Raw genomic sequence first — 27,974 nt, forward strand, 5'->3', positions numbered from 1 at the left:
ATAGCAAGAAGGAGAGTGTACACACTTACCAATAAAAGCTGTTATTGTATGTTATCTGATAAATTGGAAGTCGGACCTTCTCAAAACCAGACACTTCTAATATATGACAGCCAATATTATTTTGCACAAAGTTATATGAGAAGTTTGTCACAACCTGCAAGAAATACAAATAGTAATTACCAAATTTATTACAAATGACAAACACAAATAATTATTCAACATGTATCACAAACAGCTTTCATGACTGCAAATCACATTCACTAAGAGTATATGTAAGATGATAATATGCTGGTGGTGAACACAATACGAAAAATCCACATAAAAGAAATAAACATTTGAAAAGGAAACGTTCTTGTGTGTGTGTGTGTGAGTGTGATGACACGTTCATGCTGGGATCTTTCTTAACAAATGAGATATCACATAATTAGAGATCATTTTAAGTGATCTCTTATTTCTTAAAAGAAGTGATGTACACCAATTACAAAATAAAAGGCTGATAGTGAATGTGACACATCACTATTTCAAAGTTTGCCAAAAAAAAAAAAAAAAAAAAAAAAAAAAAAAAAAAAAAAAAAAAAAAAAAAAAAAAAAAAACTTCTCCAAAACTACAATATTTTGATTTTCTGATGATTCGTTAAAATGCTACAGGTCTCTCTAAATGAGAGTATATGTGAAAATGTCATGACGAAAGGGAAAACTGAAAAATTGTAATAAGGAAACTGAAAGTGACAGATCTGAATTTATTTTCAAGAAATATTTGTTCCCAATACTATGAGACATGATTAATACACACACACTTCTGAGCTCTTTTCCATTTTTTTAAAAAAATAAACTGTGTAAATTTGTAGCTTTTTGCGAATTTCAAAATTACGTTTTGAAAACAGGAATGGTCACAGGATGTTAACTGTCTTGAGAAATGATAAAGTGGAAGGACTGCTAACTGTCAGCTATGACATTAATGCATGAAATTCTTAAACTGTCAAAATACTTGTACATAAACAGAGCGTATACGCGAACAAGGGAAAAAAAAATTCCGGATATCCCGGTTAAAAAATAGTCCCTTTCCCGTGTGAAAATACACTTTTTCCATGTTAAGTGGCAGTAGATTTTTCCCTTGGAACTGTAAAACTTGTCAATCTTTTGAATGGTTGATGTTTCGTTTCCCTGCGTCAAATTTCCCGGCACTTAAAAAAACATGGATGGAAAGACCTTTGATGTGCAGCAACATATATGCTGGATATTTTCATATTATGAAAGTATAAATTCAAGTTCCACGAAACACACCACATTAGATTCTGAAGCATTGACATCGAAATTGCGATGCCCGTTCGTAAGCCAATCATAGCTCATGTCATGTGATCTCGCCAGCCAATGACAGCAGATATGCAGAGCATAGTACACATGATGTAGTCAGCCAGTAGCAAGATCACTGTTAAGTAGCATGAACACACAAAGAGGAAAAGTTGTGGTTTACAGTAATATTCATAGTGTAGCTACAAGAAAAGATAAGCTTATACATATAGTACTGGTATCAGAGATTAATAAGCTACAAGGGAATTTAAGTTTTCATATGTAATATTGGTCTTTTTTTGCATGTGTTACACTTTAAGACACATCACACAAATGTGCCAGTAAAACTTAAAATAATGACTTAAATGTATGGTCTTATGGGCTCAACATTCTTCTATGGGACTGGTCCTCAAAGTGTTAAGTTTTAAATGAGAGTCAAATGCTCTGTGATTTAATAAATTCATCCCACATTTTCACAGGTAACATAATTCATCTTGTGTAAAAAGAAATTTATTTTGAAAGTCATGCTTTTCAAACCATCATTCGCAATATTTCCCCGTGGCCTGTTGGAAATAGGTTCATTTTAGCAGGTGCCAGAGAGCCCCAGAAAACAGGCATTGTTGCGCATGCATTGCTACGATGATGTATTGGTACTTTACTATCTCATGTGTGGTTCTTTATTACAGCATTATGCCATACATATGCCAGAAAATGAAAACGTGCACTTGAAAGTAAGTGAACAACTGGAACTAGCCAAACTGTGAAATGAAGCACTTTGTTTCAAATAAATTGACTGCCTCAGTGTAAAAGATTAATAAAAGCCAAATTTCTTTAGCAAACCAACAAAAATAACTTCATTGTTCTGCAAGGCGATTAATGCCTGACTGCTAAAAACGAGGAAATAAAATAAAATCAGAAAACCGAAACTAGTAATATAGTCTTGCCCTCTGTAATTATGTGAATGTATTTTAATTCACTCTAGCTCCCAGCTACAGAAATCCGTTTTGTTTTCATTTGACATGGGAGCCATAAACGAAGAGGAAACAGTGAAATCACTAAACATAAACACGGGTCATTTGGAGACTACTCCCCTCCCCACTACAACTCAGACATCTCTGCGCATGTGCGAATCTGGCAGCTAGGGTACGCCAGAAAAATTTTTCTCGTTGCATCTGGCTGCTTGCTGCTAATGCTGATATAGCTAGCAACCACACTCCAAGTAGCCGCAAGTGGGAGAAGGTACAGCTCCTATGTGACTCAGCTGCACATGCACATGAGTCAGCTGGCAACTGCTCAAACGAACCTATCGTAAACAGTTTTGATGTCATGCTAATAGCAGTTTATTGTTACGAAGTACTGCATAGTCTTCATCCTAAGGCCTTTGACATATTTTGCTGTTGGCAGACACTTGTGTGTGCATGGTGTTTTGTTGTAGTAAATGGTGCATTTCTTTTGCAACTCAAGTTTTATTTTGGTTTTTTTCTCTTGTTTATGTTTTATTGCTGCAATATTATTCTGCAGTAGTGGGATGCAGTAATATTCTTTATCAGAGTAACAGTTTTTACCAGTCAAAAATACAAAAATTTAACTGAAAACTAAAACAATAAAAAATACTCAAAATTCTGAAAAATTTCCAGGTTCTTTCCAGTTTTCTCCTGGGTGAAAAATTTCCCGGGTTTTTCCCAGATTTCCCGGGGCGTATATGCCCTGATAAAGCTAAAAAAAAAAATCTGAATTTTTTTGGTTATTTAAAAATTATTTTCTCCAAAACCTCCATCCTAAATGTTCTAAAAATTTCATGGTATGTTAGTTGGTCACTGTACTTAGGGAATGTACAATCAGAGTGGGCAATACTTGTCTGTACAAAATGTGACAAATTTTTTAGGTAGACCTAGCTGTACTCTCAAGATCAAAAAATCATGGACACTTAAATATTTAAATTGATTGCTGAGTTGAAGTAAATGTCATGCAAAACTGATATTTCTGAATCAAAATAATTACTATGCAACACTATACATGAATTGGAAAACAATTCATAATTTTGTTCAAAACCATTTTATAACAAAAATGAGATATAGAATATTTATACCCTTTTTTTCCATCTGCTCTCATTGAATTTGTATGAGTGAGCTGAATTTGCACATGGACAAAGATGATGCAACAACAGCAGTACTTGGGAAATGGGAATTGCACACTGATCTTTTGATGGTGGCCATCTGAAAGCATTAGCAGGACCATGAGGTGTCCTAAAGGAGATGGGTATATATTGCAACTCATGAGTGACACTTATTATCTGTCCCACCCACCACTGATTGTCATACACACAAGAAATGAAGTGGCTCCCTAAAAAGTCTTCTAATGTATACTGTGGTCTCTGCATTTCACACACAGTAATAGGCTGCATTTCGTGGAGAACTGTTCTTGCAATGTATGTGCCACTCTGGGATGCAACCCAGTAGTGACTTGATTGAATTCCTACCACAGGCTTCATAACACACCACTCTTCTCTCTTTTTTAAGCAGAACTCCCTTAATGTACTTTCAACAGAATTAAGAGTTTCACATTTGTTACTAATGGTGATATGGTGTGTACAAATCCAGTAGCATCTCTTATAGCATCAACAGGTTCATGCCGGAGATTAAATCTTGTTGCAAGTTGTTTACGGAGGTCTCCTACCCTGTCACATGCACTTTTTCCATGATCTGTTGCTGAAAATATCCATTTTTTTGTCTTAATTCCTGTACTACAGTACTGACCAAGTTCATAAAGCTGAAAGTGGTTTTTAAAATGAGATGCTGCTCCATCAGTCACATACACAAGTCTAGGAAATGCATGGCCTCTAGATGCTAGGCTTCTGTCACCAATTATCATGCTGACAGTATAGCATGCATGTGCACTGCCATGAATGAGATCATCACTGCCAATAGTAAAACAGTGTGATGTTCCAAGGAAGTGAGAAACACATGTGAATATTGATATCTTAGTATGAAGGCTTTCACGACCGGATGACATATCTTCTGGTAAACCTTGCGGGATGTAAGGTCGTGGTCCATGAAACTCTTCAGCTCCTAACGTTTCGTCCAGTGCTTCGCTGGACGAAACGTTAGGAGCTGAAGAGTTTCATGGACCACGACCTTACATCCCGCAAGGTTTACCAGAAGAAATATTGATATCTGTTGTGGGTGTCAGTGGTAAATTTTGAATTTTGTTCTGCAAAGCAACAGACCAGGTCTCAGCAAAGTCTAAATGAAGAACTAATGTGGTTGATTTTACTTATGCTATGGCCTGTCTCTCAATCCTTTGGATATGATGGTGAGCTATTCCTTTCATGACCCAAAGCCTAACCTCTGTAACAAACTTCTCTGGCTCTACTGTCTTCATAACCAACTTTCCTCCCTCCCCCAACACTTAGGTTACATCACTGTCAGTATCCTGAAGATGTTATGCTTCCACAGTCATCACATCAGCACCAGGACACATCACACATTCCTGCAACAAACATTTATCTTGCGGCTCTTGACACATACTCAAAAGCATCAGGTCCATTTCTGTGTACTGTGACACTGCTTATGGCAAAACAAACAAGTTTCAAATTAGTGCAGTAAATACATGTGCATACTTCCTTCAACGGCTGGCATTTTACTCATTTTGGTCATAAGGAGTATAATTTTGTGAGACCAATTTTTAAATTTTGGTTCTCCTTTTTCATTACGAGATATGCTTCTCTTATTGATCTTGTCATATATCTTTTTCCGTATTAACTTTTTCATCATTTTCGCTAATAGAGATAATATCAGCCTGATTAGGACTTTGCCTGCTGCAATCTTTGCCGTCAAATAAGTAATATTCCAGAACAACAGTAAGTGAATCATCTTGCAACAGATGCCCACAGTAAGAATCTGGGAATGCCCAAATACATTTCCATCCTGGATTTTCCATTGTTTGATTTTTACCTTTCTCATTCTATATTTTATGAGCTTTTGAAATTGAATAACATGAGCAAGTGGGTATGTATTTCTGTATCTGCTGCTTAGAGTAGCTACCTGGTATCGGTGTCCGTTAATGTGCCTTCTCAGTATAGGTGGTTGCTGAGATAGCAGTATTTAGGTTTTGAAACCACACATCACATTTCATGCGCATATCACTATCTTCAGATTCTGCACCAAGTGCATCTACATTATACACTTCGCAAACTTTTGAAGATAGTGCTTATGTAAAATTTGTTTCAATGTCTTCCACTTTTCTTTTTACATACTGTCTTCTTCTTGTGCTTTTTACCTTTCCTGGATGTTTAAGGTGGGATATAGTAGAGGCTACAGCAGAAATGCTAATATTCAACACATCAACAACATCACACCCAGGAATATAAACATATGCACTGTCTTGTTGTTTCACATACGGGTGATGGTGATCGTTCAGGTGGGTTGTCACTAAAGTCCTTCTTGTAGTGAGTCCAGCAATTCCTGCACAATGGGTGTGATGCTAATACCGTTACTTAAGGACCGATATATTTCTGCAATACATCTGACAGTTTCCAACAACTGTGAAGTGTTTCTTACTCTTCTTAAACACCACCTTCTTGTGTTTTTTTTTCATAGTCCACCCACTTCACTCTTTCTTTACTGTTATTTCATTACTGGCATTGTATCTAACAAGAAGTTCAAACCAAACACAAAACTCAATGCAGAGTAGTTTATGTGCAAGTTCTCACTCATTTGTTATAAAGAGAAGAGTGCTGGAAACAGTGTTGCCAACATGTATATTTTGCACTAGAAATTCAGTGACACGAAATATGCAGAATGATGAAAAATTTTTAACACTTTACACAGAAAAATATTGCCCACTGTGTTTGCACTGACTACTAACACATTAACCAAACAATATTTTTTGTAATTCTCAAAAGTTTTTGAATGGGGGTTTTTGAATTGTGGGAACAAGAGACTGACCAGTGACATGCATTGTTTGTTCCTTGGATGAGTAGCTGATTTCAATGGTTTGATGTTTATTCTTTGTTCTTCATTTTTGTTCCGGTGTTACTCCAAGTATATAAATGTCTCTTAGTATATATGGGTTTGGTTTCTGACCTACATAATTGGTGACCCCAAAAACAAGACCAGTTTAAGTTGCAACAACATTTTTTCGGATTACATTTGCTACAACAACATTTTTTCGGATTACATTTGCTACTCATGGAAGGCGTAAATAATTTTTCACAAACCATTGGTGATGAGATCCTGCAGCTGCAACAAGAGATTGAAGTTTTAGAACAGTCGGTACTGAGAAATGACAGCAAGACGGACACAACGAGATCACAAACTCCAGCGATAACTACAGCGCTGAGAGCACACACCCGTGATAAAAATTTTCTGCATGCAGATTCATTCGTGCCAACTGCACCGCACCTACAATGGATAAATTCAATGGATAAATTCCTGCAAGTAGCTGATACAGCATGTGCCACATTGGAGTCAACCACTGTGACAGGCGTAGTGGCCACAAATACAAGCATCACAACAGAAGGTGACAAACACGCATTGCGGTTTTTTTTGGAGCCGATGCTGAATCGTGCCACGACATCTTGTCAATAATCACCAGACATCGTTGGGCAACTCCGAGAGTTACGGACCACAATGGGATGAACTATCACGCAGTTAAAGAACTTGGAGTTACAGACGGTCGCTGATAAGAGGACGTAGTGATCCCGTTCATCCAATCTACAGCCATCAGACACCATTCAAGGTCAAACTACTGCCGATGCTATCTGCTGGAACCACAGATGGCTCGGCACCCGTGCTACAAAGTGCATGAAACCATGTAAATGCCCAAATGGCAGCAAGGGCAGTTAGAATTAGGCGTCACGGGCTGTAGCACTCACAAACAGTGCTGTCGACATAACTAGGGTCAAATTGCAGCAATGCACAGATGGACACATGGGAAAGGTAAGGCCCATGATGGCATGCTTATTACTTTTCCGATGAGTCATGGCATGAGATCGCATTGGTTGCACATGATTGATAAGGTTTCAGGCTTAAGATTTTTAATAGACACTGGTTCAGAGGTCAGCACCCTTCCAGTCACGGGCACAGCTAAGACAACAATGCTGGAGCCCTTACAGTTCATAGCTGTGAACAACTCCAGCATCAAAATGTATGGGCGCAAAGATATAATGATAGACATTGGTTTTCCTACTCCATACAATTGGAATTTCAAGGTGGCAAACATTACGCAACCCATATTAGGTGCTGATTTTCTGTCACACTTCGCACAGGCTGTAGACTCGGCAAATGCCTGCCTTATAAGTGGTACACAATATGAAAGGGTCAAGGTAATTAAGAGAGGTTCTTTGGACAAGGTAATAGGAGTAATTAATGATGCAAGTAAACAGTGGAGCCCGCATACGTTGGTGCAGCCAGTGTTAGGCATCATACAGTGCATTATATACCCACAACACGAGGTCCACCGGTTTCGCAACGCATTCGTAGAATAGCTCCAGAATGGTTGGCTGAGACTAAGGCGATATTTGAGGATGTGCTCCGTGCTGGTGTTATACGAAGGTCAGACAGCCCACGGTCATTCCCATTACACATAGTGCACAAAAAGGATGGCACTTGGTGCCCCTGTGGCAATTACCATAGGCTGAACGCAAGAACAGTCCCAGATAAGTACCCGATTCCTAATATCTAAGAATTTACCTATTCTCTGTCTGCCCCGATAGCTGAATGGTCAGCGTGATAGACTGCTGTCCTAAGGGGCCCGGGTTCGATTCCCGGGTGGGTCGGGGATTTTCTCTGCTCAGGGACTGGGTGGTGTGTTGTCTTCATCATTTCATCCCCATCTGGCGCGCAGGTTACACAGCACAAGAGAGAGATCAAGAGTTGCAAGACTTACTAACAGACTGACACGCAGGATTGCGGCTGGAACACATAGAAGTGCCAGGAAGCAAGATCAAAATAGGGTGCAACGTATCGCAACAGATGCTGGAGTTGTTCACGGCTATGAACCATAAGGGCTCCTGCATTGTCGTCTTAGCTGTGCCCGTGACTAGAAGGGTGCTGACCTCTGAACCAGTGTCTATTAAAAACCTTAAGCCTGAAATCTTATCAATCATGTGCAACCGATGCGATGTCATGCCATGACTCATCAGAAAAGTAGTAAGCATGCTATCATGGGCCTTACCTTTCCCATGTGTCCATCTGTGCATTGCTGCAATTTGACTCTAGTTACATCACTGGCGCTGTTTGTAAGTGCCACAGCCCATGGCTCCTAATTCGAACTGCCCTTGCTGCCATTTGGGCATTTACATGGTTTCATGCACTTTGCAGCATGGGCGCCGAGCCATCTGTGGTACTAGCAGATATCATCGGCAGTAGTTTGACCTTGGCTAGATTGGATGAATGAGGTCACTGCATCCCCTTATCAGCGACTGTCTGTAACTCCAAGTTCTTGAACTGTGTGATAGTTCATCTCATTGTGGTCCGTAACTCTTGGAGTTCCCCAGCGATGCCTGGTGGTTATTGACAAGATGTAGTGACACAATTCGGCATCGGCTCCACAAAAAACTGCGATGTGTGTTTGTCACCGTCTGTTGTGACGCTTGTATTTGTGGCCGCAACGCCTGTCACAGTGGTTGACTCAATGTGGCACATGCTCTATCAGCTACTTGCAGTGATGTCCTTCATATGCTATTAATGTCAACTGTACTTGAGACAGAAGCTGTTGTCACCAGATATGTAGCAGCAACTCATTAGATATTACTCTGCAAACCACTATCACTCGCAAATGTCTCCAAAATTCCGACGCATTTCTGTCCCCACATTTATCCTGGTAAAGTACTTGTGAAAGCCTCTGCTCGGGTAGCTTTATGCAGTGAGCGATTAGTGAAGTCTTCAGGGTGAGGTATGCTTGCTGACGGGGGAATCACATCGAAAACTATTGTCACTCAAACATTACACAGCGATTCCACAAAGTGGCTTTTGACAGTGTCCACAACTTAGCACACCCAGGTGCAAACACCACTATCAAGTTGCTAACTGAGCAGTTTGTGTCGCCATTGATTAAAAAGGATGTCAGGAGTTGGAGTTGCTCATGCTTTCAATGCCAGTATTGTAAAGTAGGACAACATGTTCATGCAGAGGTCGGAAATTTTGCAGGTTCACCCGCAAGGTTTGGTCACATTCACCTTGACATAGTGGATCCACTTCCACCCTCAGAGGGTTATAAATACTTGCTCACGGCAGTAGACAGATGCACAAGATGGGCAGAGGCTATACTAGTGACAGACATAGCAGCCGAGACAATAGCAAAGACATTTGTTGCATATTGGTTAGCACTTTCTGGATGCCCCCTTCATATTATATCAGATCAGGGTCAACAATCTGAATCCAATCTGTTCAATGAACTGGCTAGACTATGTGGATTCCAGCGTCACCACACAACCAGCTATCACCCGGCAAGCAATGGGATGGTGGCACAGAGCACAGAAGGCGGCCCTCATGTGTCAGCGAGAGAGTTGGACAGAGGCGCTATCACTAGTAGTTCTAGGTTCACGGACTGCATGTAAGGCGGATATTGGCACATCAGTGGCGGAGATGGTTTACAGAGAACCACTGAGAATATCGGCATCCCGCCATGGTAAACATCTGGTCTTCCTGCACAAAGCGTTGGCGGATTGCTTGCACGTCATGTTGTGCACAGACATCATACAGGCTCCCCTACAGCCTCCTTATACTGGGCCCTGCCAAGTACTGTGATGTAATACCCATACTATACACATCTTGCAAAATGGAAAAACTGTCAGTGTGTCCATTGAAAGAGTGAAACCAGCATGGACCTTACCATCACCGAAGCACAAAAGCACTCTTCCAGTTCAGGGTGATTGAGGGTCAGGCGAGCCTACACCTAGTCGAACTGAAGGGGCAACATCAAGATGCCAGAGGACTATAGAACAGCCAGTCACACATGTGCTCACACTAGCACATCAATCGGTCATCCGTACAAGAGCTGGATGACAAGTCAAATTCAGGTACCCCTACATCTCAGGTGTTTCGCACTTTAAGGGGGGGGGGGGGGGGAGGTTGTGTGGGAACAAGAGACCGACCAGTGAAGTGCATTGTTTGTTCCTTGGATGAGTAGCTGAGTTTGATGTTTATTCTTTGCTTTTTGTTTTTGTTTAGAGCTGCCCTTCCGATGTTACTCCAAGTAAATAAATGTTTCTAAGTATATGTGGGTTTGATTTCTGACCAACAGAATAAATGATTCATAAAAACTCATAAAAGTGCACTTTCCTACATTTTTAATAATAAATATTAACGTAATATAGACAGCTGGAGCAGAGAAGATACTGTTTATAATAACATAAGTAGTATCTGGTAATATAACAGAAAAGATAGTGTTCTGTGACTTTCCAAATTAGGAAAAAAAAAGTGGGAAAATTAACTTAAATTTAATATATTCATCTTAAATATTCAAATTAAAGGAAGCCTGTAAGTTAAATTAACACTTATGATATAGAGGTCTAATATATATTTTTTCCAGAGAAATGCATGACCACAAGTTGACATGACCTGTATGATTTGAGACGAAGTCAACCAACAGTACTCAAAGGCATTTGAAATGTCTCCGGCCCACAGAGAGAAACAGGAAAAGCAGTGCTACCAGATGAAGGAAAGTATGAATATGCTTGCCACCTCACAGCAAGAAACACAATTATCAATGCCAGCACGATCGTGTTAGTGCAATCAATGGGTGAATGTGTCAGTGTCAAAATCAAGAGTTATCTTGCAGTGTCCTGCTAATGATTTGGAAGGTGGAACCCTGCATACTATTCCATTTTCCATCTTTTGTGGATAACCTCTATGTACACTCTTTCTCTCTTTTCCCTCCTCCTCCTTCTTCTACAGAAAAAAACTAAGAATGCCGTCTTTATCATCATTACATACAATACATATAATCATTGTAGTATTTAGCTAAACAATTTTGCTAAGTATGAAGTTAATAGCGAACAGTCTTTAGCTTATGTTTTTCAAATAATTAACGATCCATAGCAAACACAAGCAATGCCTATAGAGAAACTGGTGAAATAAATCAAATTATGTGCAACTTACAGCAGTTTATCTGTACCCTGATTTCAACAGTCTCTGTTTTTATATGTTTCTTGTAGTGGTTTATCCATTCACTAATTACGAGGTCTACAGAGACTGTTGTAATTAGTGTACAGATAAACTGCTACAAATCACATATAATTTGATTTATTTGACCTGTTTCACTTGTCAGATGTAAACATCCTCAGATCTTCATTGCCTTGGTGGCAACAAGTTAGAGGTTTAAAACACTGCTCCGCACCATTGTCAACACAGGGAGGTATGCACAGGATCTAATGAGTGGAACTAATCAAATATATCAAATAATACATGCCCTGTGGCAATATTAATTAAAGATTCTGATTTCCTGATTATGTAGCCCAATAACAAGAATGGTACCAATATATAAATATTAATATGCAGGGACTTAAATTAAGACATGTAGAGTTAATACCTTTACAATCAAAGAAAGTCTGTGGTTTTGTACAAAACCCATTTATGATGTGCTATGTAAATTTCAAGGCTTCACTTCCTCACTATAATTTTTTACCTGACAAAAATAAATCCATTTCAAGAAAATCTGACAGTTTGTAGCCATTATTTGCAACAGTAAGTTCTGCACAGATAGGTAATGAAGGTCTCACCTGGCGGAGAAGGATGAAATCCCTATAAGGCACTTCATTACGGGAAAAATAGTTTCTATAAATTGTGAGTTGCTGGTACGGACTACTCTGCCTGCCCTCCGCTCTCAGAGTTGGTTGTTGCTTGTTGTGTGCAAAGGCGTTGTGACCCACAAAACCACGCAGTGCTGTTGCAGAACCACGTGAGTCTGCACTAACTGACAGGCCACCCACATTGCCAAGGACTGCATTGTTCTGTGAACATTAGTACAGCATTGTTAAACAGTTAAATACATATGGAATGATAATGGGGAAAAAAGTAGATGAAAAAAGATAGGCCAACAGCTTATTGTCAATAAATAATAGTAACGTCTGCTCTAAGAAGGATAATGAAATTTGCAAACAGCTTGTGGACAAAAACAAAAGCAAAGCACAATGAAAAAATACAAGTCTTCTACAAGCTAACAGAAAAAAGTCTACTGATGATAAACTTTATGAACAGTGTGAAGAAAACTGCTACTACATAGAAAATTAATATTGATATGTGGGTTCACTTGTACACAATGAAAATGAACAATAATATTCACATTGGCAATGTGTTGAAGAGTCAAACTAGAGCAAAAATCATAATTGAACACTTGGAATTAGAAGGCAAGATGTTGCATGGAAGTAACTTCATTATCTGTATAACTGGTATAAATGATGTGGCCTGTAATGAAGCTGCTGTTTGTATTGGAGGTTTGACAAATTTTCTAGATCAAAACAAACTGAAAAATGCTATTGTTGATACAGTTACAAATTGGCATGATTTAGTTTATAATTCATGTGTTACCAAAGGCATGAGAAGCAAATACTGGAAGTAGAATATGTTAATAAGTAAAGCTGCCTTCGCCACATGACAGCATAACATGAGTTGACAACACCACACAAACAAACAAAATTAAAATAAATTTCAGATTGTTTCGTACAATAACAACGAAATAGAATAAACTGATGAATATTGAAAAAAAAAAGCAATCTCATATTTATATACTGTTAGTGACATTGGGCGCAATACTGAAGAGACTTATTACATCATTATAAAATACACTGTAGAAAAATACACAAGGGTGAAGGTATTGGCATCTGTCTTAGAAATGTTTAGTATGAAGTGAATGACTGCATACCTGAACTTTCTGTGACCGACAACAGGAAAAAGAAAGCTATCCAAGAACAGTTTGATTATAGGTGGCCTGTAGAGGTTACCAAAGGTAGTACACTGTTGAATTTTTATGACTAGAGGAACTAGGCTACTCAATAAACTAACAACAAAATTATAGTAACAGCAGATGTGAACTCATACCCTTTAAGCTAAAGCAAATTATCTCAGGCATTTTAAGATGCTACAGTCATTCAACCATGTCCACATCAATTCATCACCACCAAGAATAACACCTTGTGCACAGACTTGCATTGACTACATTCTAACAAATTTACGAAGGGAAAAAATTTGTTGTCAGAAGTACAGAAAACAAATTCTCTGATTGTAGAGCTATATTAATGGAAATTAATACTGATCAAAAATATGTACCATACAGTAACTAACTAATTCATAAAAGAAAATCTGACTTAAATAAATTTAAGGAGACCCTTGCACATATAGAAACCCTTGGATACATAAAAAAGCAGCAAGTATAAAAGCAAAAGTGGGGACTTTTTTGTTTAATATTTAATCATAGTTTAAACCATACCGCTCTCCTGGTCATGTGTCAGTTTACGAGACCAGAGCCACTACATCTCAATCAAGTAGCTCCTCAGTTTGCGTCCCAAGGGCTGAGTGCACCCCACTTGACAACAGCGTGCAGCAGACCGGATGGTCAAAGTGCTTAGTCCAGCCTAACTTCAGTGATCTGACAGGAACCGGTGTTACCACCGCAGCAAGGCTGTTGTCTCATATTAAATAAGCATTTTACAATTGTTATGAATGCAAGGTCAGAACACCAGAATGATGTCAAGCTTGGGATCATAGCACTCCAGCTTTCCATACATCACTAGGGCCACATTGCTCCTCTGGACTTGGAAGATAAATGGGTTACGGCTTAGAGCATTGGGAACTCTGATTACAGTTACTAAGAGCCACACTTCACAGATTCTCAAAACCTTGGGCTATCAGTTGTCTGCTCAAGGCAACATGACTATGCACAAATATGGTAAGTATTATTTGCTCTGTGATAGATTTTGTGTTTGCTAATGAAGACTGTGTACCATATCACACAGGAGTGATAGCTATTGATTCTTTTTGTAAAATGTAATGGTACCCTATCACAGGGAAATCAGATTAAGACAACTATTTAAAATTTCAAAACATTCAACTTTATTTTATAGCACAGTTGTCTTATTGCTTCTGAGCCAAAAAGAGAGAGGACGGGTGCTGGTAGCGGTGGTGGTGAGAATGTGCCTGTTGTGTGTGTGTGTGTGTGTGTGTGTGTGTGTGTGTGTGTGTGTGTGGGTGTGTGGGTGGGTGGGTGGGTGGGGGGAGGGGGGGAGGGGGGGAGAAGAAGAAGCAGAATTTGTAGCTGCTTACCCTGATATGAATTAGTTCTTACCTTAAAATATAGGCCTTCCATATTTTGCACATCAATTTCAACAGCAGACTGACAAGTAGAGAAATTCCCATAAAGTTGCAAGCAATTGTTCAGAATACGACACTTGTCTATTGCCAGAAGTGGATTGACTTCACCAGCACTCTGGTAACGTATTGCTCCTGATCGGCAGCCTGCCAAAACTGATCCTGTTATGTTGTGCTGTGCATCACGGTCTGTAACATTTAAAATATGTTTAGAGTTCATTCAAGCAACAGTGATTACAACTGTGGTACAACATATTTATCAAAATAAGCTACTCATTACATATTTCCTGAATGATATTTTTCTTATGGAAACTGCTTTTGAATTTTTCTACTACAAAAACAACAATAAGTAAGGGGTATTAGCATGAGTTAAAGAACAGGTAAACTGTAATTCTTCTACATTATGCATGCTATGAGTTTTAAATATACATTGAAGTAAGAGTAGCCCTGAAGAAATGTTCACAATACACTTTAGTATTTATCTCTGTTATGCGCTTACATTTCATTCAATTAGGTAAGTGGGAGCATTATTCACCCGAAAGTCAATTTTTTTAGTATTATCATAATACCTGATCGTTCATTTATATGATGTATTTAGCATGCAACAGATAGTCAATAAGTGCCGAGAATATACTTTCAAGACAGACATTGCAGTCACTGACTTAGACAAAGCATTCAGTAGATTAATAAGACAAAAGCTACAGCAAATACTTTCTGACAAGGGCGATCCAAGCCACTTTATAAATAAGTAATACAATCTGAGTGTGGAAAGCAGAACTATTTGCTGGGATTCAGCTATATCAACCAACAGTGAATACCATCTTATCTGCAGACAATTGAGCAATAGCAACATATAGAAATCCCTTTACATGCTAAACAAAATTTCTGGAACATATAAATGCAATTTCTGATGGGAGCCTAACTTTATGACATTTCATGGAGAAAACTACATCAGATTAAAAATCTGTATCAATAATATGTTATAGATAGAAGTCATACAAAGTATGACTGAGACTATGAAAATAAAATTGTGATTTTTTATAAAATCTATGGTGCAAGACGTAACGTACTGAATGCTGGAAGCACTACAGAAGAGAAATAATGGCTGCCCATCTCTGTTGTAAGGCAGTGAGACACAGATGAAAACCACAGAAATTAGTCACAGATCAAAACAATAGAAATGAGATTCCTGTGTGAAAATAAGGGCTGCTCCAACATAAACTACAAAATAAATAAGGATATCATAAAAGAACCAGAGATAAGAGAATTCTGTGGTAATGTGGCATTGCTTAGAGGGACAGTTGCCATCTGCATAGATCAGAGAGGCTACTGCTAGAGCTGTAGTGTAATGCGCATCAGGTTGTGACAGTTGCCATTCATGCTTGTAGACAATTGATTAGCTTTTGTAGCCATGTAGAAAACTCCAAAGCAACTGTAACGCAGCTGGTATATGACACCACTGGTTTCAAACACTGTCCTAAATTTGATTGGATAGGAAGTAGGACTGTTGATATTTTTAAAAATATCAGGAATCCAAAATATCGCAGTTTTAGAGTTGTATATTTAAGTATACTGATTTATTATTAGATACTCTGTACATCAACAAACCAGCAGCCTGCTTATCCCCCTTAGAGCAAGAATTGGAAGGAAAACAATGCATATTCACACTTGGTGATAACCACTTTACTAATAATTGTAACTGCATGTAAGTGGCACAATAAAAGGTGTCCGATGGGCCTGTCATTCTGTTTCGTCACTTATCGGATTTGTCCAGAACACTTCATGTCTACTCCCTGTTTCATCATTTTTGCAAATGCCAGCAAACTACCAACTGTAGTATCAAAATTTCATGCTAAAGTTAAATGTTACAGTTTTTGTTGATAGCGCCGATTACGTCAGCATGCATGGTGAAGTTAAACATTGCAGTTTCTGTTGATAGCGCCGATTACACAGCATTTCCCCTCGTACGTCTCCCCCATCACAAAAGCCAATCTTGTCATTTAGATTTTTATTTATCATTTTTCGCAACTGTATTTGAAGAATGTCATTGTGGAGAAATAGCACACCAGTTGTGCCAAAAATTGTTTTATAATGCAACTGGTGTGCTATTTCTTCACGTTGGAAATCCTGTTATTCCATTCACACTGTCACCCCCCCCCCCCCCCCCCCCCAGTGTAGTCGGACTTCTTCATGCCACCTATACTTGCTTCACACAGTCAAAGAGAAAGACTGGATGTGGTGAAAGCTCAAAAAGTAGAAAGACTCCTTCACACAGTGAAAGAAAAATTATTTTTGGAAAAAATATTGATATATTGATATTTCTTCCATACCAATGAATTGTGGGGCACTGGGTTAGGAGAAGATTTGACAGAATGGTGCATCAATACATTGTATAGGTTATGAGGCTGACAGATTATTTCTTTGCATGGTGAGGGCAGAATTGTTGACAGAATATTCCTCATTTCAGGACATTAAAATATGTAGCTAAAGATGTCATTAAGTTTCTCAAGGCCTGGACAGTAAAGGGGTGCATGTCTCATTCACAATTATGAGTTTTTTGTCATCACACTAAGAAATGGATGGGCACAATTGTGTTTGTGACAATAATATGTTATCAGAACATAAAAAAAAGGTAGACTGATTTATTATTTGGGACAGATTATTTCCTGTGGCCTCTGTTAGTTATGGGTTTGTTAAAAGTTTTCTTCGAATATGATTCTGAATACACAATTTGCAATCAGTTATAAACAGACTTGGTGCTAGGTACTGTGTCAGATAATTTTTCTCAAACTTACCAAAACCAACTGCTGAAACTGGCAATGTGATAATTTCAGCAATGAATCCATAGTCGCCACCACCGCCTGCTGATACCATGTGCAACCCTAGAACAGCTCCTCTGGTGCGATACAAATGACGCCACTTTGAGGGCTCCGTTGTAGCCAACAAAGTTGCTAATGGTGCAGTTCCGTTAACATATCCCTCAAAAAGAGTCAGAGAGTCGGGCCGGACCACAGATCCATTTTGTAAATTCACCTCCAAAAACCTGAACAAGAAATTTTATCAAATGTTATGGTAGACAACTCCTTGTAATTATTGTGTCATATCTACTGCACAGATTGTATGGATGAGTAATTTATGAAGTAGTACTCTCTTTTCTATTATCAGAACAGATGCATAAAATAACAAACACCCCTGCACATATATTTCTTTATGATACTGTTTACTTGTCTTCCTTATACTCTATAGGTATATAAAATAAAACATACCTGAAACCAAACGGTTTTGAGTAGTAAACACTGGAAAAGACCTTAACACAACTGACTGGTCTGTTGTCGTACTTGAAGTATACAAGTACACGCTCTTCGACTGTGATATGCTTGTCTGGTCCACAGACATCAATAGCACCAAAAAGATGTCGTGGTAGAGATGAGGTGTCGGCAAGTGGAGCAAAGGAACTTGCACCTTCATCTCGGGCCTCTCCAGTCAAGGACAACACTGTGACACCCACTCCAAGGACATTATTCACTCTGAAATGTAACAAAACAATAAATGAATTCAATAAAACCTGAAGTCAACTGTTAAATTCAATGTTTTTCTGCAAATGTGTAGCTGAAGCTCTTGGCTCCTTATCTTTCTGAAAGGGCCCCAAAAAGAAAGTGTGTCTGTACGGAATTCCTCCATAGAATGTAATGCCTGGCATGAAAATTACATCATAGCAAGTACCTAACTGTCAAAGTTTAAAGATACCCCTCCCCCTCCCACACACACACACACACACACACACACACACACACACACATATGCACACACTAGAGACCAGCAAACTCATTCACTTTGTGAACTAGTTCACTGTTGACCGGCCCTTTTTGGGAACCATTCACTTTTACTCATTCGCCATTGCTTTTCCTTTTTCTAATTATGTAATACTCTACATCTCCACAAAAATACAAGCACACAAGGCAAGCATACCTCATCCACACAAGACTACCATCTTCAGTATCTCGAGCCAGAATGCAACATCATGTGGGATGCGAGCAGCAATCTGGAGAGGGTGGGGAAGGGCAAGGGAAAGGGATAGTAGAGTACAGGTGGGGAGAGAGATGAACGCTGTCTGGTGGAGTGTGCAGGGACTAGGCTGCCACCAGGTGCAGCATCAGGAGGTTGTGGAGCAGAGAGGTGAGCAAAACAGAACAGAAAAGGAGAGGAGCAAGGAAAGGCAGGTGGATGCATTTTTTTTTTTTTTTTTTTTTTTTTTTTTTAGAAGCTTCAAACGGTAGTGACTGCAGTAATGGATAGGAACTGTGATCGCTGTGTACAGACATGAGATGAGTTGGCGACCCTTCATTCGCAGCTCCAGGCTGCGTTGGCTTCTGTCACACAGCTTTAGGCTGCTGCCAAGGGGCATCACTGTGGGGGGTCAGATGTGGGGATGCGAGGGACGTTTAGCACATCCCACGTGTCGCCCGTTTGGTCCACTGTTGTGGCCTTCACTGAAGTTGGCCCCTCACCCATGGTCAGTTGGGAGATAATTCCAAATTCTGGCAGGCAGCAAAAAACATACAGAGGGGCCAATTGTAGGCCCCCCCCCCCCTCCCCCCCAGTTCGTTTGATGAACAGGTTTTGGGCATTGGCTGTGGCTGACAATGTCTCTGAGCCGCATGCAGTCGTCCACCCTGTTCCAGAGGAAGCTTCTCGGCCCGCAAAGTCAGGGCGTTCACAGAGGGTGGGTTTGCTGGTAGTTGGTAGTTCCAACGTTAGGCACATAATGGGGTCCCTTAGGAACATGGCTGCCAAGGAGGGGAAGGAAGTTAGCGTGCACTCCGTATGTGTACCAGAGAGAGTCATTCAGGATGTGGAAAGGCTGCTTCCGGATGCCAAGAAGAGTACAGGGTGCAGCCAACTACAGGTGGTGGCTTGTGTCAGTACCAGTGAGGTATGTCACTTTGGATCGGAGGTAATTCTCTCTGGTTCTGGGCAACTAGCAGAAATGGTAAAGACTGCCAGTCTTGCTTGCAAGCTAAGGCAAAGCTCACCATCTGCAGCATCGTTGATAGAACCGACTGTGGTCCTTTGGTGCAGAGAAGAGTGGGGGGTTTGAATCAGAAGCTCAGGCAGTTCTGTGACCATGTAGGCTGCAGATTCCTTGACTTGCACCATCGGGTGGTGAGTTTCTGGGTTCTGCTTAATAGGTCAGGAGTCCACTACACACAGGAAGTGGCTACAAGGGTAGCGGGGTCTGTGTGGATGGGACTGGGTGAGTTTTAGGTTAGAGGGCCTCAAGGAAGCACAGGAAGGGTGTCCGACTAAAAGAGGGCAGGTAAAACACAGTAAGTTAGTTGTAGAAACAATTGGTATTGTAGTTGTAAATTGTCATAGCAGTGTTGGTAAAGAACCAGAACTCCAAGCCCTAATAGGAAGTACTGAAGCACAAATAGTTATAAGTACAGGAAGCTGGCTGAAGCCGGAAATAAGTTCAGCAGAAATTTTTTCAGACGATCTAACAGTGTTCAGAAAGGATAGATTAAATACAATTGGTGGTGGAATATTTATTGCTGTCAGAAGTAGTTTGCCTTGTAGTGAAATTGAAGTAGATAGTTCCAGCAAAATTGTGTGGATAGAAGTTATACTTGACAATCGGACTAAACTATTGGAAATGAAATGAGCGTTTGGTGTCATTGGCCAGGAGGTCGCTGACAGGGCAGGTCTGGCCGTCTCGGTGCAGGTCTTACTACATTCGATGCCACATTGAGTGACCTGCACACCGGATGGGGATAAAATGATGATGAAGACAACACAACACCCAGTCCCTGAGTGGAGAAAGTCCCCGATCCAGCCGGGAATCAAACCCGGGCCCGGAGGATGGCAATGCATCATGTTGACCACTCAGCTATTGCGGCGGACACTAAACTATTAATTGAATCATTTTACCAACCCCTCGACTCAGAAGATATAGCTGCTGAACACTTCAAAGAAAACTTGAGTCTCATTTCAAATAGGTACTCCACTCATACAATTATAGTCAGTGGTGACTTTAACCTACCCTCGATATGCTGGAAAAATTATACGATTAAAGCCGGCAGCAGGCATAAAACGTCATCTGAAATTGTAGTGAATGCTTTCTCAGAAAATTATTTTGAACAATTAGTTCATGAGCCCACTCGAAGGGTACATGGTTGCGAAAGTATACTTGACCTCTTAGCAAGAAATAAACCTGGACAAATAGTGAGTATTGTGACAAATACAGGGATCAGCAACCACAAGACAGTAGTAGCTAGGCTTAATACTGTAACTCCTACAACCATCAAAAAGAAACGCAAAGTATATCTATTTAAAAAAGGTGATAAAATGGTCTTAACACCATTTTAAGAGACCGTCTGCACTCCTTCTGATCTGATCATGTAAGCGTAGAAAAGCTGTGGAATGATTTCAAAGAGATAGTATTGACAGCAGTTTGAGAGATATATACCACATAAATTAATAAGTGATGGTACTGATCCCCCATGGTACAGAAAATGGGTCAGATCGCTGTTGCAGAAGCAGTGAAAAAAGCATGCCAAATTTAAAAGAACACAAAATCCCCAAGACTGGCAAAGTTTTGCAGAAGTTTGAAATATAGCGCGTACTTCAATGCGAGATGCTTTTAATAACTTCCACAACGAAACTCTGTCTCGAAATCTGGCAGAAAACCCAAAGAGATTCTGGTCATACATAAAGCACACCAATGGCAAAAGCGCAATCAGTACCTTCACTGTGCAATAACAACAGTGCCATTACAGCAGAGTTATTAAATACAGATTTCCGAAACTCCTTCACCAAAGAAGATGAAGTAAATATTCCTGAATTCCGATCAAGAACAACTGCCAAGATGAGAAACATAGAAACAGATATCATCTGTATCACAAAGCAGCTTAAATCACTTAATAAAGGTAAGGCTTCCGGTCCAGATTGTATACCAGTCAGGTTCCTCTCAGAGTACGCTGATACAATAGCTCCATATTTAGCAATTATGTACAACCACTCATTCACAGAAAGATCCATACCTAAAGACTGGAAAATTCCTCAAGTCACACCAATACCCAAAAAAGGAAGTAAGAGTAATCCGTTGAATTACAGGACCATATCACTAACATCGATTTGCAGTAGGGTTTTGGAACATATACTATATTCGAACATTATGAAGTACCTCGAAGAAAACGATTTATTGACACATAGTCAGCATGGATTCAGAAAATATCGTTCTTGCAAAACACAACTAGCTCTTTATACTCACGAAGTAATGAGTGCTATCAACAGTGGATGTCTAATTGATTCTATATTTTTAGATTTCTAGAAGGCTTTCGTCACCGTTCCTCAAAAGCATCTTCTAACCAAACTGCATGCCTATGGAATATCGCCTCAGTTGTGCGACTGGGTTCATGATTTCCTGTTAGAAAGGACACAGTTCATAGTAATAGATGGGAAGCCATCAAGTAAAACAGAAGTAATATCCGGCGTTCCCCAAGGAAATGTTATAGGCCCGCTATTGTTCCTGATCTATATTAACAACATGGGAGAAGACCTCAGTAGCTGTCTTCGATTGTTTGCAGATGATGCTGCTATTTACTGTCTTGTAAAGTCATCAGATGATCAAAATGACTTGCAAAATGATTTAGATAAGATATCCATATGATGCGAAAAGTGGCAATTGACCCTGAATAAGGAAAAAGTGTGAAGTTATTCACATGAGTACTAAAAGAAATACACTAAATTTCAATTATGCGATAAGTCACACAAATCTGAACGCTGTAAATTCAACTAAATACTTAGGGATTACAATTACAAATACCCTAAACTGGAACGATCACATAGATAATGTAGTGGGTAGAGCAAACCAAAGACTGCAATTCATTGGCAGAACACTTAGAGGGTGCAACAAATCTACTAGATTGCTTACACCACGCCTGTCTGCCCTTTTCTGGAATATTGCTGAGCGGTGTGGGATCCACATCAGATGAGACTGATGGATGACACTGAAAAAGTACAAAGAAGAGCAGCTCGTTTTGTTTTATCATGAAGTAGGGGAGATAGTGCGACAGACATGATATGTGAATTGGAATGGCCATCATTAAAACAAAGGCTTTTTCATTGCGACGGGATCTTCTCATGAGATTTCAATAACCAGTTTTCTCCTCCGATTACGAAAACATTCTGATGGCACCCACACACATATGGAGAAATGATCATCATGATAAAATAAGAGAAATCAGGGCTCGCACAGAAAAATTTAAGTGCTCAATTTTCCCGCGTGCCATTCGAGAGTGGAATGGTAGAGAGACAGCCTGAAGATGGTTCATTGAACCCTCTGCCAGGCACTTTATTGTGAATAGCGGAGTAATCACATAGATGTAGGTTTGTATGTAGATGAGGGTGTGGGGACAGTATGTTACCGTAGGTTGATGCCAAGATAATTTTGGGAATGGAGAATGTGTTGTAGTGATAACTTCCATCTATGGAGTTCAGAAAAGCTGGTGGTGGAGGGAAGGATCCAGATGGCTCGGATAGAGAAGTATCCACTGAAATCAAGTGTGTTATGTTCAGCTGCATGTTGTACCACAGGGTGGTCCACTTCGCCCTTGGCCACAGATTGGCAGTGGCCATCCTGGTAGACAGCTGGTTGATAGTCATACCAATATAAAAAGCTGTGCAATGACTGCATCAGAGATGGTAAATAACATGGCTGCTTTCACAGGTGGCCCAGTCCCTGATGGGGTAGGATAAACCTGTGACAGGACTGGAATAGGAAGTGCTGGGTGAGTGGATTGAGCAGGTTTTGCACCTGGGTCTCCCACAGGGATATGATCCTTGTGGCAAGGGGTTGGGATTGGGAGTGGAATAGGAATGGACTAAGATGTTGTGGAGAATGGGTGGAGGACAGAACACCACTTTAGGAAGGGTGCGAAGTAACTCAGGTACGATGTCCCTCATTTCAGGGCACAATGATAGATTATTAAAGCTCTGGTAACGGATGTGGTTCAGTTGTTCCACTCCAGGGTTGTATTGGGTGATGAAGGGGACACTCCTTTATGGCTAGTTTTTGGGGGTGGTGGGAGGATTGCAATTGTGAGGGGAAATGATGTAGGAGATCTGTTTGTGGACTAGGTTTGGGGGATAGTGCCTGTCTGTGAAGGCCTTGGTGAGCATGCTCAGCAAGGGGGTTTTGCCACTGCAGACACATTGTCTTCAGGTATATAGCCTGGCTACGAGGGGACAGCTGAGTGTCTCACCACACCCTCCACCCAACAGCTTCCACCCCCTCTGTCCCATCACCTCCTTCCCATTCTCGTCTCCCACCTTGTTTTTTTTGCAGACCCCTGCCAATGCATCTGCCCATCTTTCCCCACTCCTCTATTTTTTTGTTCGATTTCTCCTCACCTCCATGACCCACAACCTTCTGATGCTGCACCAGTTGGCAGTCAACTTCCTGCACACTCTACTAGACACTATTCATCTCTCTCCCCACCCATAAACTACTATCCCTTCCACTTCGTCACCTGATCCTGATGGCTGCTTGCATCCCACGTGATGTTGCATTCCAGCCCGAGATGCTGGAGTTAGCAGTCGTGTATATGTGTGTGTGTGTGTGTGTGTGTGTGTGTGTGTGTGTGTGTGTGTGTGTGTGTCTTTATTGACAAAGGCTGTGGCCAAAAGCTATATGTGAGTGTCTTTTAAGCAACTTGTCATGTCTTCTTTACAGTAAGTAGCAATCCGTCTCTTCCTAGAGTGTTCAAACTTGATTTCAATTATGTTACCTCATCATCAGGCGAGCTTCCAAAATCAAATATTGGTTTGTAAGGTATGCCTAATAGTAAATAAAGACTCAGATCACAATTTCATAATGACAAAGAGCAGGCTGACATTTAAGAGACTAGTCAGGAAGAATGATTGCAAGGAAGTGTGTTACAGAATACTACGGAGTGAATCAAGAGACACTCTTGGAAGTTCTCCAGGGCTACAGATAATGCGGTAATGAAAAGCTCACTAAGCAGTAGAGTTGAAGAGGAATGCACATCTCTAAAGAGGGTACTATGGAATGAAGCAAGAGACACTCTTGGAAGTTCTCCAGAGCTACAGATAATGCGGTAATGAAAAGCTCACTAGGCAGTATAGTTGAAGAGGAATGTACATCTCTAAAGAGGGCAATCACAGAAGTTGGAAAGAAAAATGTAGGTACAAAGAAGGCATCTGTGAAGAAACCATGGATAACAGCTGAAATACTTCAGCAGATCGACGAAAGAAGAAAGTACAAACATGTTCAGGGAAGTTCAGGAAAACGGAAATACACGTCACTTAGAAACTGAATAAACAGGAAGTACAAGGAAGCTAAGGCAAAATGGCTGTATTAAAAATGTGAAGAAATCGAAAAAGAAATGGTTGTCGGAAGGACGCACTCAGCATATAGAAAAGTAAAAAACACATTCAGTGAAGTTAAAAGTATGGATGGTAACATTAACAGTTCAATGGGAATCCCATTGTTAAGCATAGAGGACAGAGTGGATACGTGGCAAGAGTACACTGAAGGCCTCTGTGAGAGGGATTACTTGTCTGATGGCGTGGATAGAAGAAGAAACAGGAGTCGACAGGGACAACATAGGGGATCAAGTATTAGAATCAGAATTCAAAACATCTTTGAAAGACTTAAGATCAAATAAAGTAGAAGGGATAGATAATATTCCATTGGAAATTACTGGAGAAAGGGGCAGCAAAATGGCTACTGACGTTGGTGTGTAGAATGTATGAGAATGGCAATAGACCATCAGACTTTCGTAAAAACATTATCCACACAATTACTGAGACAGCAAGATCCAACAAGTGTGAGAATTATTGCACAATCAGCTTAATAGCTCATGCATCCAAGGTGCTGACAAGAATAATATACAGGAGAACAGGAAAAAATTGAGGATCTGTTGCATGACAATCGGTTTGGCTTTGGGAAAGGTAAAGGCATCAGAGAGGCAGTTCTGATGCTACTGTCAATAACTGAACCAAGACTGAAGAAAAATCGAAATACAGTCATTGGATTTGCCCACCTGGAAAAAGCGTTTGATGATGTCAGATGGTGCAAGAGGTTCAAAATTCTGAGAGAAACAGGGATAAGCTGTAGGGAAAGTTGAGTACTATACAATATGTACAAGAACCAAGGGGGTACAATATGACTGGAAAACAAAGAACAAAGTGCCTGGATGCTAAAGGGTGTAAGGCTTGGATGTAGCCTTTCACCCCTACTGTTGAATCTATACATCGGAGAAGCAATATGGGAAATAAAAGAAAGATTCAAGACTGGGGTGAAAGGATATCAATGATAAGATTTGCTGATGATATTGCTATCCTCAGTGAAAGTGGAGAGGAATTACAGGATGTGTTGACTGGAATAAACGGACTAATGAGTACAGAATATGGCCTGAGAGTAAACCAAAGAAAGCAATAGTAATCATCGTAAGACTGACGACTCAAAAAGGGACTGTATTTGTTAATATACGTGGAAAAAAAAAAGTTGCTGCTAGTGAAATTCGAACCAGCAGCTTTTGGTTAAAAAACTACTGAGCTACACACTCTGCTATTGACAAACGTGGAATTGTTTTCTACTTAATATAGCTCAGGAGTTTTCCGATAATTAGTCAAATTATCGAGCTTTTCTGAGAATTGCACTATGCTCCTTCAGGAAATTGATGTCGAGGCACTGACCTGCAAATCCTATAAGGATGAACAAAAATTGAAAACGGCCAGTTGTATGGTCCCCTTGTTAAATACTGTATATATGTCAAACTGCAATGGTATCAGAAATTTTCAAAACTTTAACTAAAAAAGTTGGTGATTTGAGTGACCAAAACACATCATAATGAACACCACCTAGTCCACCTGCTGTTCACTACCTTCAAAAGATTGCCAACCATGTCTCAAAAGCTGAAAAGTGAAAATAGTGCAGCAAACTGTTCAATTAATTTATTTAGTTTCATTTTTAAATTTTATTTTTAACATCTTTTAGAAGATATTTATACAAAAACTTATATATTGCCACTGATAAATGTTATTTGTAAAAGTTGGCACGACAATTATGAGCACTTTGGTCTCAAACACTAGCATATTAAAAAATGAGTTCTAGCAAATCAAACCTTCTTGTGATAATTTTAATCTGTAATTATTATAAAGTTATAAATTTCTGGTTGTGGACGCTGAAAAGCCTAAGCAAAGAACTAGAAACAGAGATTTTCACAACAGTTGGAAACGGAACAAGAACAGATGAAATGGATCAAGAACAGATAAATGCAATGAACAAAAGAAACTACCACTGAATGAAAAATGATGGAGCTGATAATAAGGAACAGGTGTCCACATGAAAAAGAATGAGACAGCATGAACAAAGTCAAGGTGGGAACTACAGAACTGGAACAAGACCAACCAAACGAGACCAATGCAGGAATGAGCAACAGTGGAAACAGAATACGGAATAAGACAGTGAAACAGAATACGGAATAAGACTGACCGTACAAGGCGAAGGCAGGAATGAGACCGACCATAAGGGAATTGTGAATGACTGTTCCTTAAAAGGTGTTTGTTGGTCTTTCCATTTGTATTAATGAACCATTTGGACCTGTTCTTTCGCAAACAACTTACCTTTAACACAGACAAACACACGCACACACACAAAACACCACCAAATCATTAATATGGTGAAGTTGAGCGAACACAGACATTCAAAGAGAGGGTTGTTGGCACTGTGTCACTCCTGCAATAAATATTAAAGCATTTTTTTTTACTCTTGGTTTGATACTGTTATGGCTGAATTAATATCTTTATGGGACAAAGATTGCTGAAAACTGGAATGTGAACTGACAAATATCTATTACATCATTTTCTTTTAAATAGAAAACTATATGCATAAACAAGAAGATATACTTTCAAACCCAGTCCTGGTGAAAGAATAGACTCAGTATTGATTTACTAACATTTACAAGGAAAAGACTTTATAATGTAGTAAAATACTTTTCAAGTCTCAAGTTGCAAGAGAGTCTCAAGTATAAAACCGTTTGCAAGTGATTCATTTATTATAAAAGGTGAAGCTACTAAAGTTTCCAGTCTTAGCAGTTGGGATGTTGTTATTTTCACTGAACAGTCTTTACCAGAAATAGCACAACCACTGAGGTTTCAACTTAAATGGAATCTGCAATGTATAGTTCAAAAGTTCATATACTTCTTTTCATTTTCTGTATTACTGCCCTTTTTTTACAAGACTTTAACAGGTGCTTGCCACCATAAATCAGGAAGTTGCTGTTTTACTTCTTATTTTAGTATTATTATAATCCATACTAGTCTTATGAGAGTTTTGATATTTGGATCAAA

General features: G+C 39.7%; 1 protein-coding gene across 1 annotated transcript in view; it reads right to left on the reverse strand.

Moving 5' to 3' along the window:
* LOC124802675 (protein bark beetle) overlaps positions 1-27,974 on the reverse strand; it is a 193,596-nt gene that overhangs the window by 15,867 nt on the left and 149,755 nt on the right. The window contains exons 26-30 of the mRNA XM_047263603.1: positions 17,864-18,124; positions 17,393-17,640; positions 14,575-14,786; positions 12,014-12,244; positions 30-154 (exon numbers count right to left, since the gene is read on the reverse strand). Of these exons, the coding sequence (XP_047119559.1) occupies positions 30-154; positions 12,014-12,244; positions 14,575-14,786; positions 17,393-17,640; positions 17,864-18,124 (1,077 nt within the window). The remainder of the gene's footprint in view (positions 1-29; positions 155-12,013; positions 12,245-14,574; positions 14,787-17,392; positions 17,641-17,863; positions 18,125-27,974) is intronic.

This window comes from Schistocerca piceifrons, chromosome 6 (genome assembly GCF_021461385.2).
Source record: "Schistocerca piceifrons isolate TAMUIC-IGC-003096 chromosome 6, iqSchPice1.1, whole genome shotgun sequence".
NCBI classification, from domain to species: Eukaryota; Metazoa; Arthropoda; class Insecta; order Orthoptera; family Acrididae; genus Schistocerca; species Schistocerca piceifrons.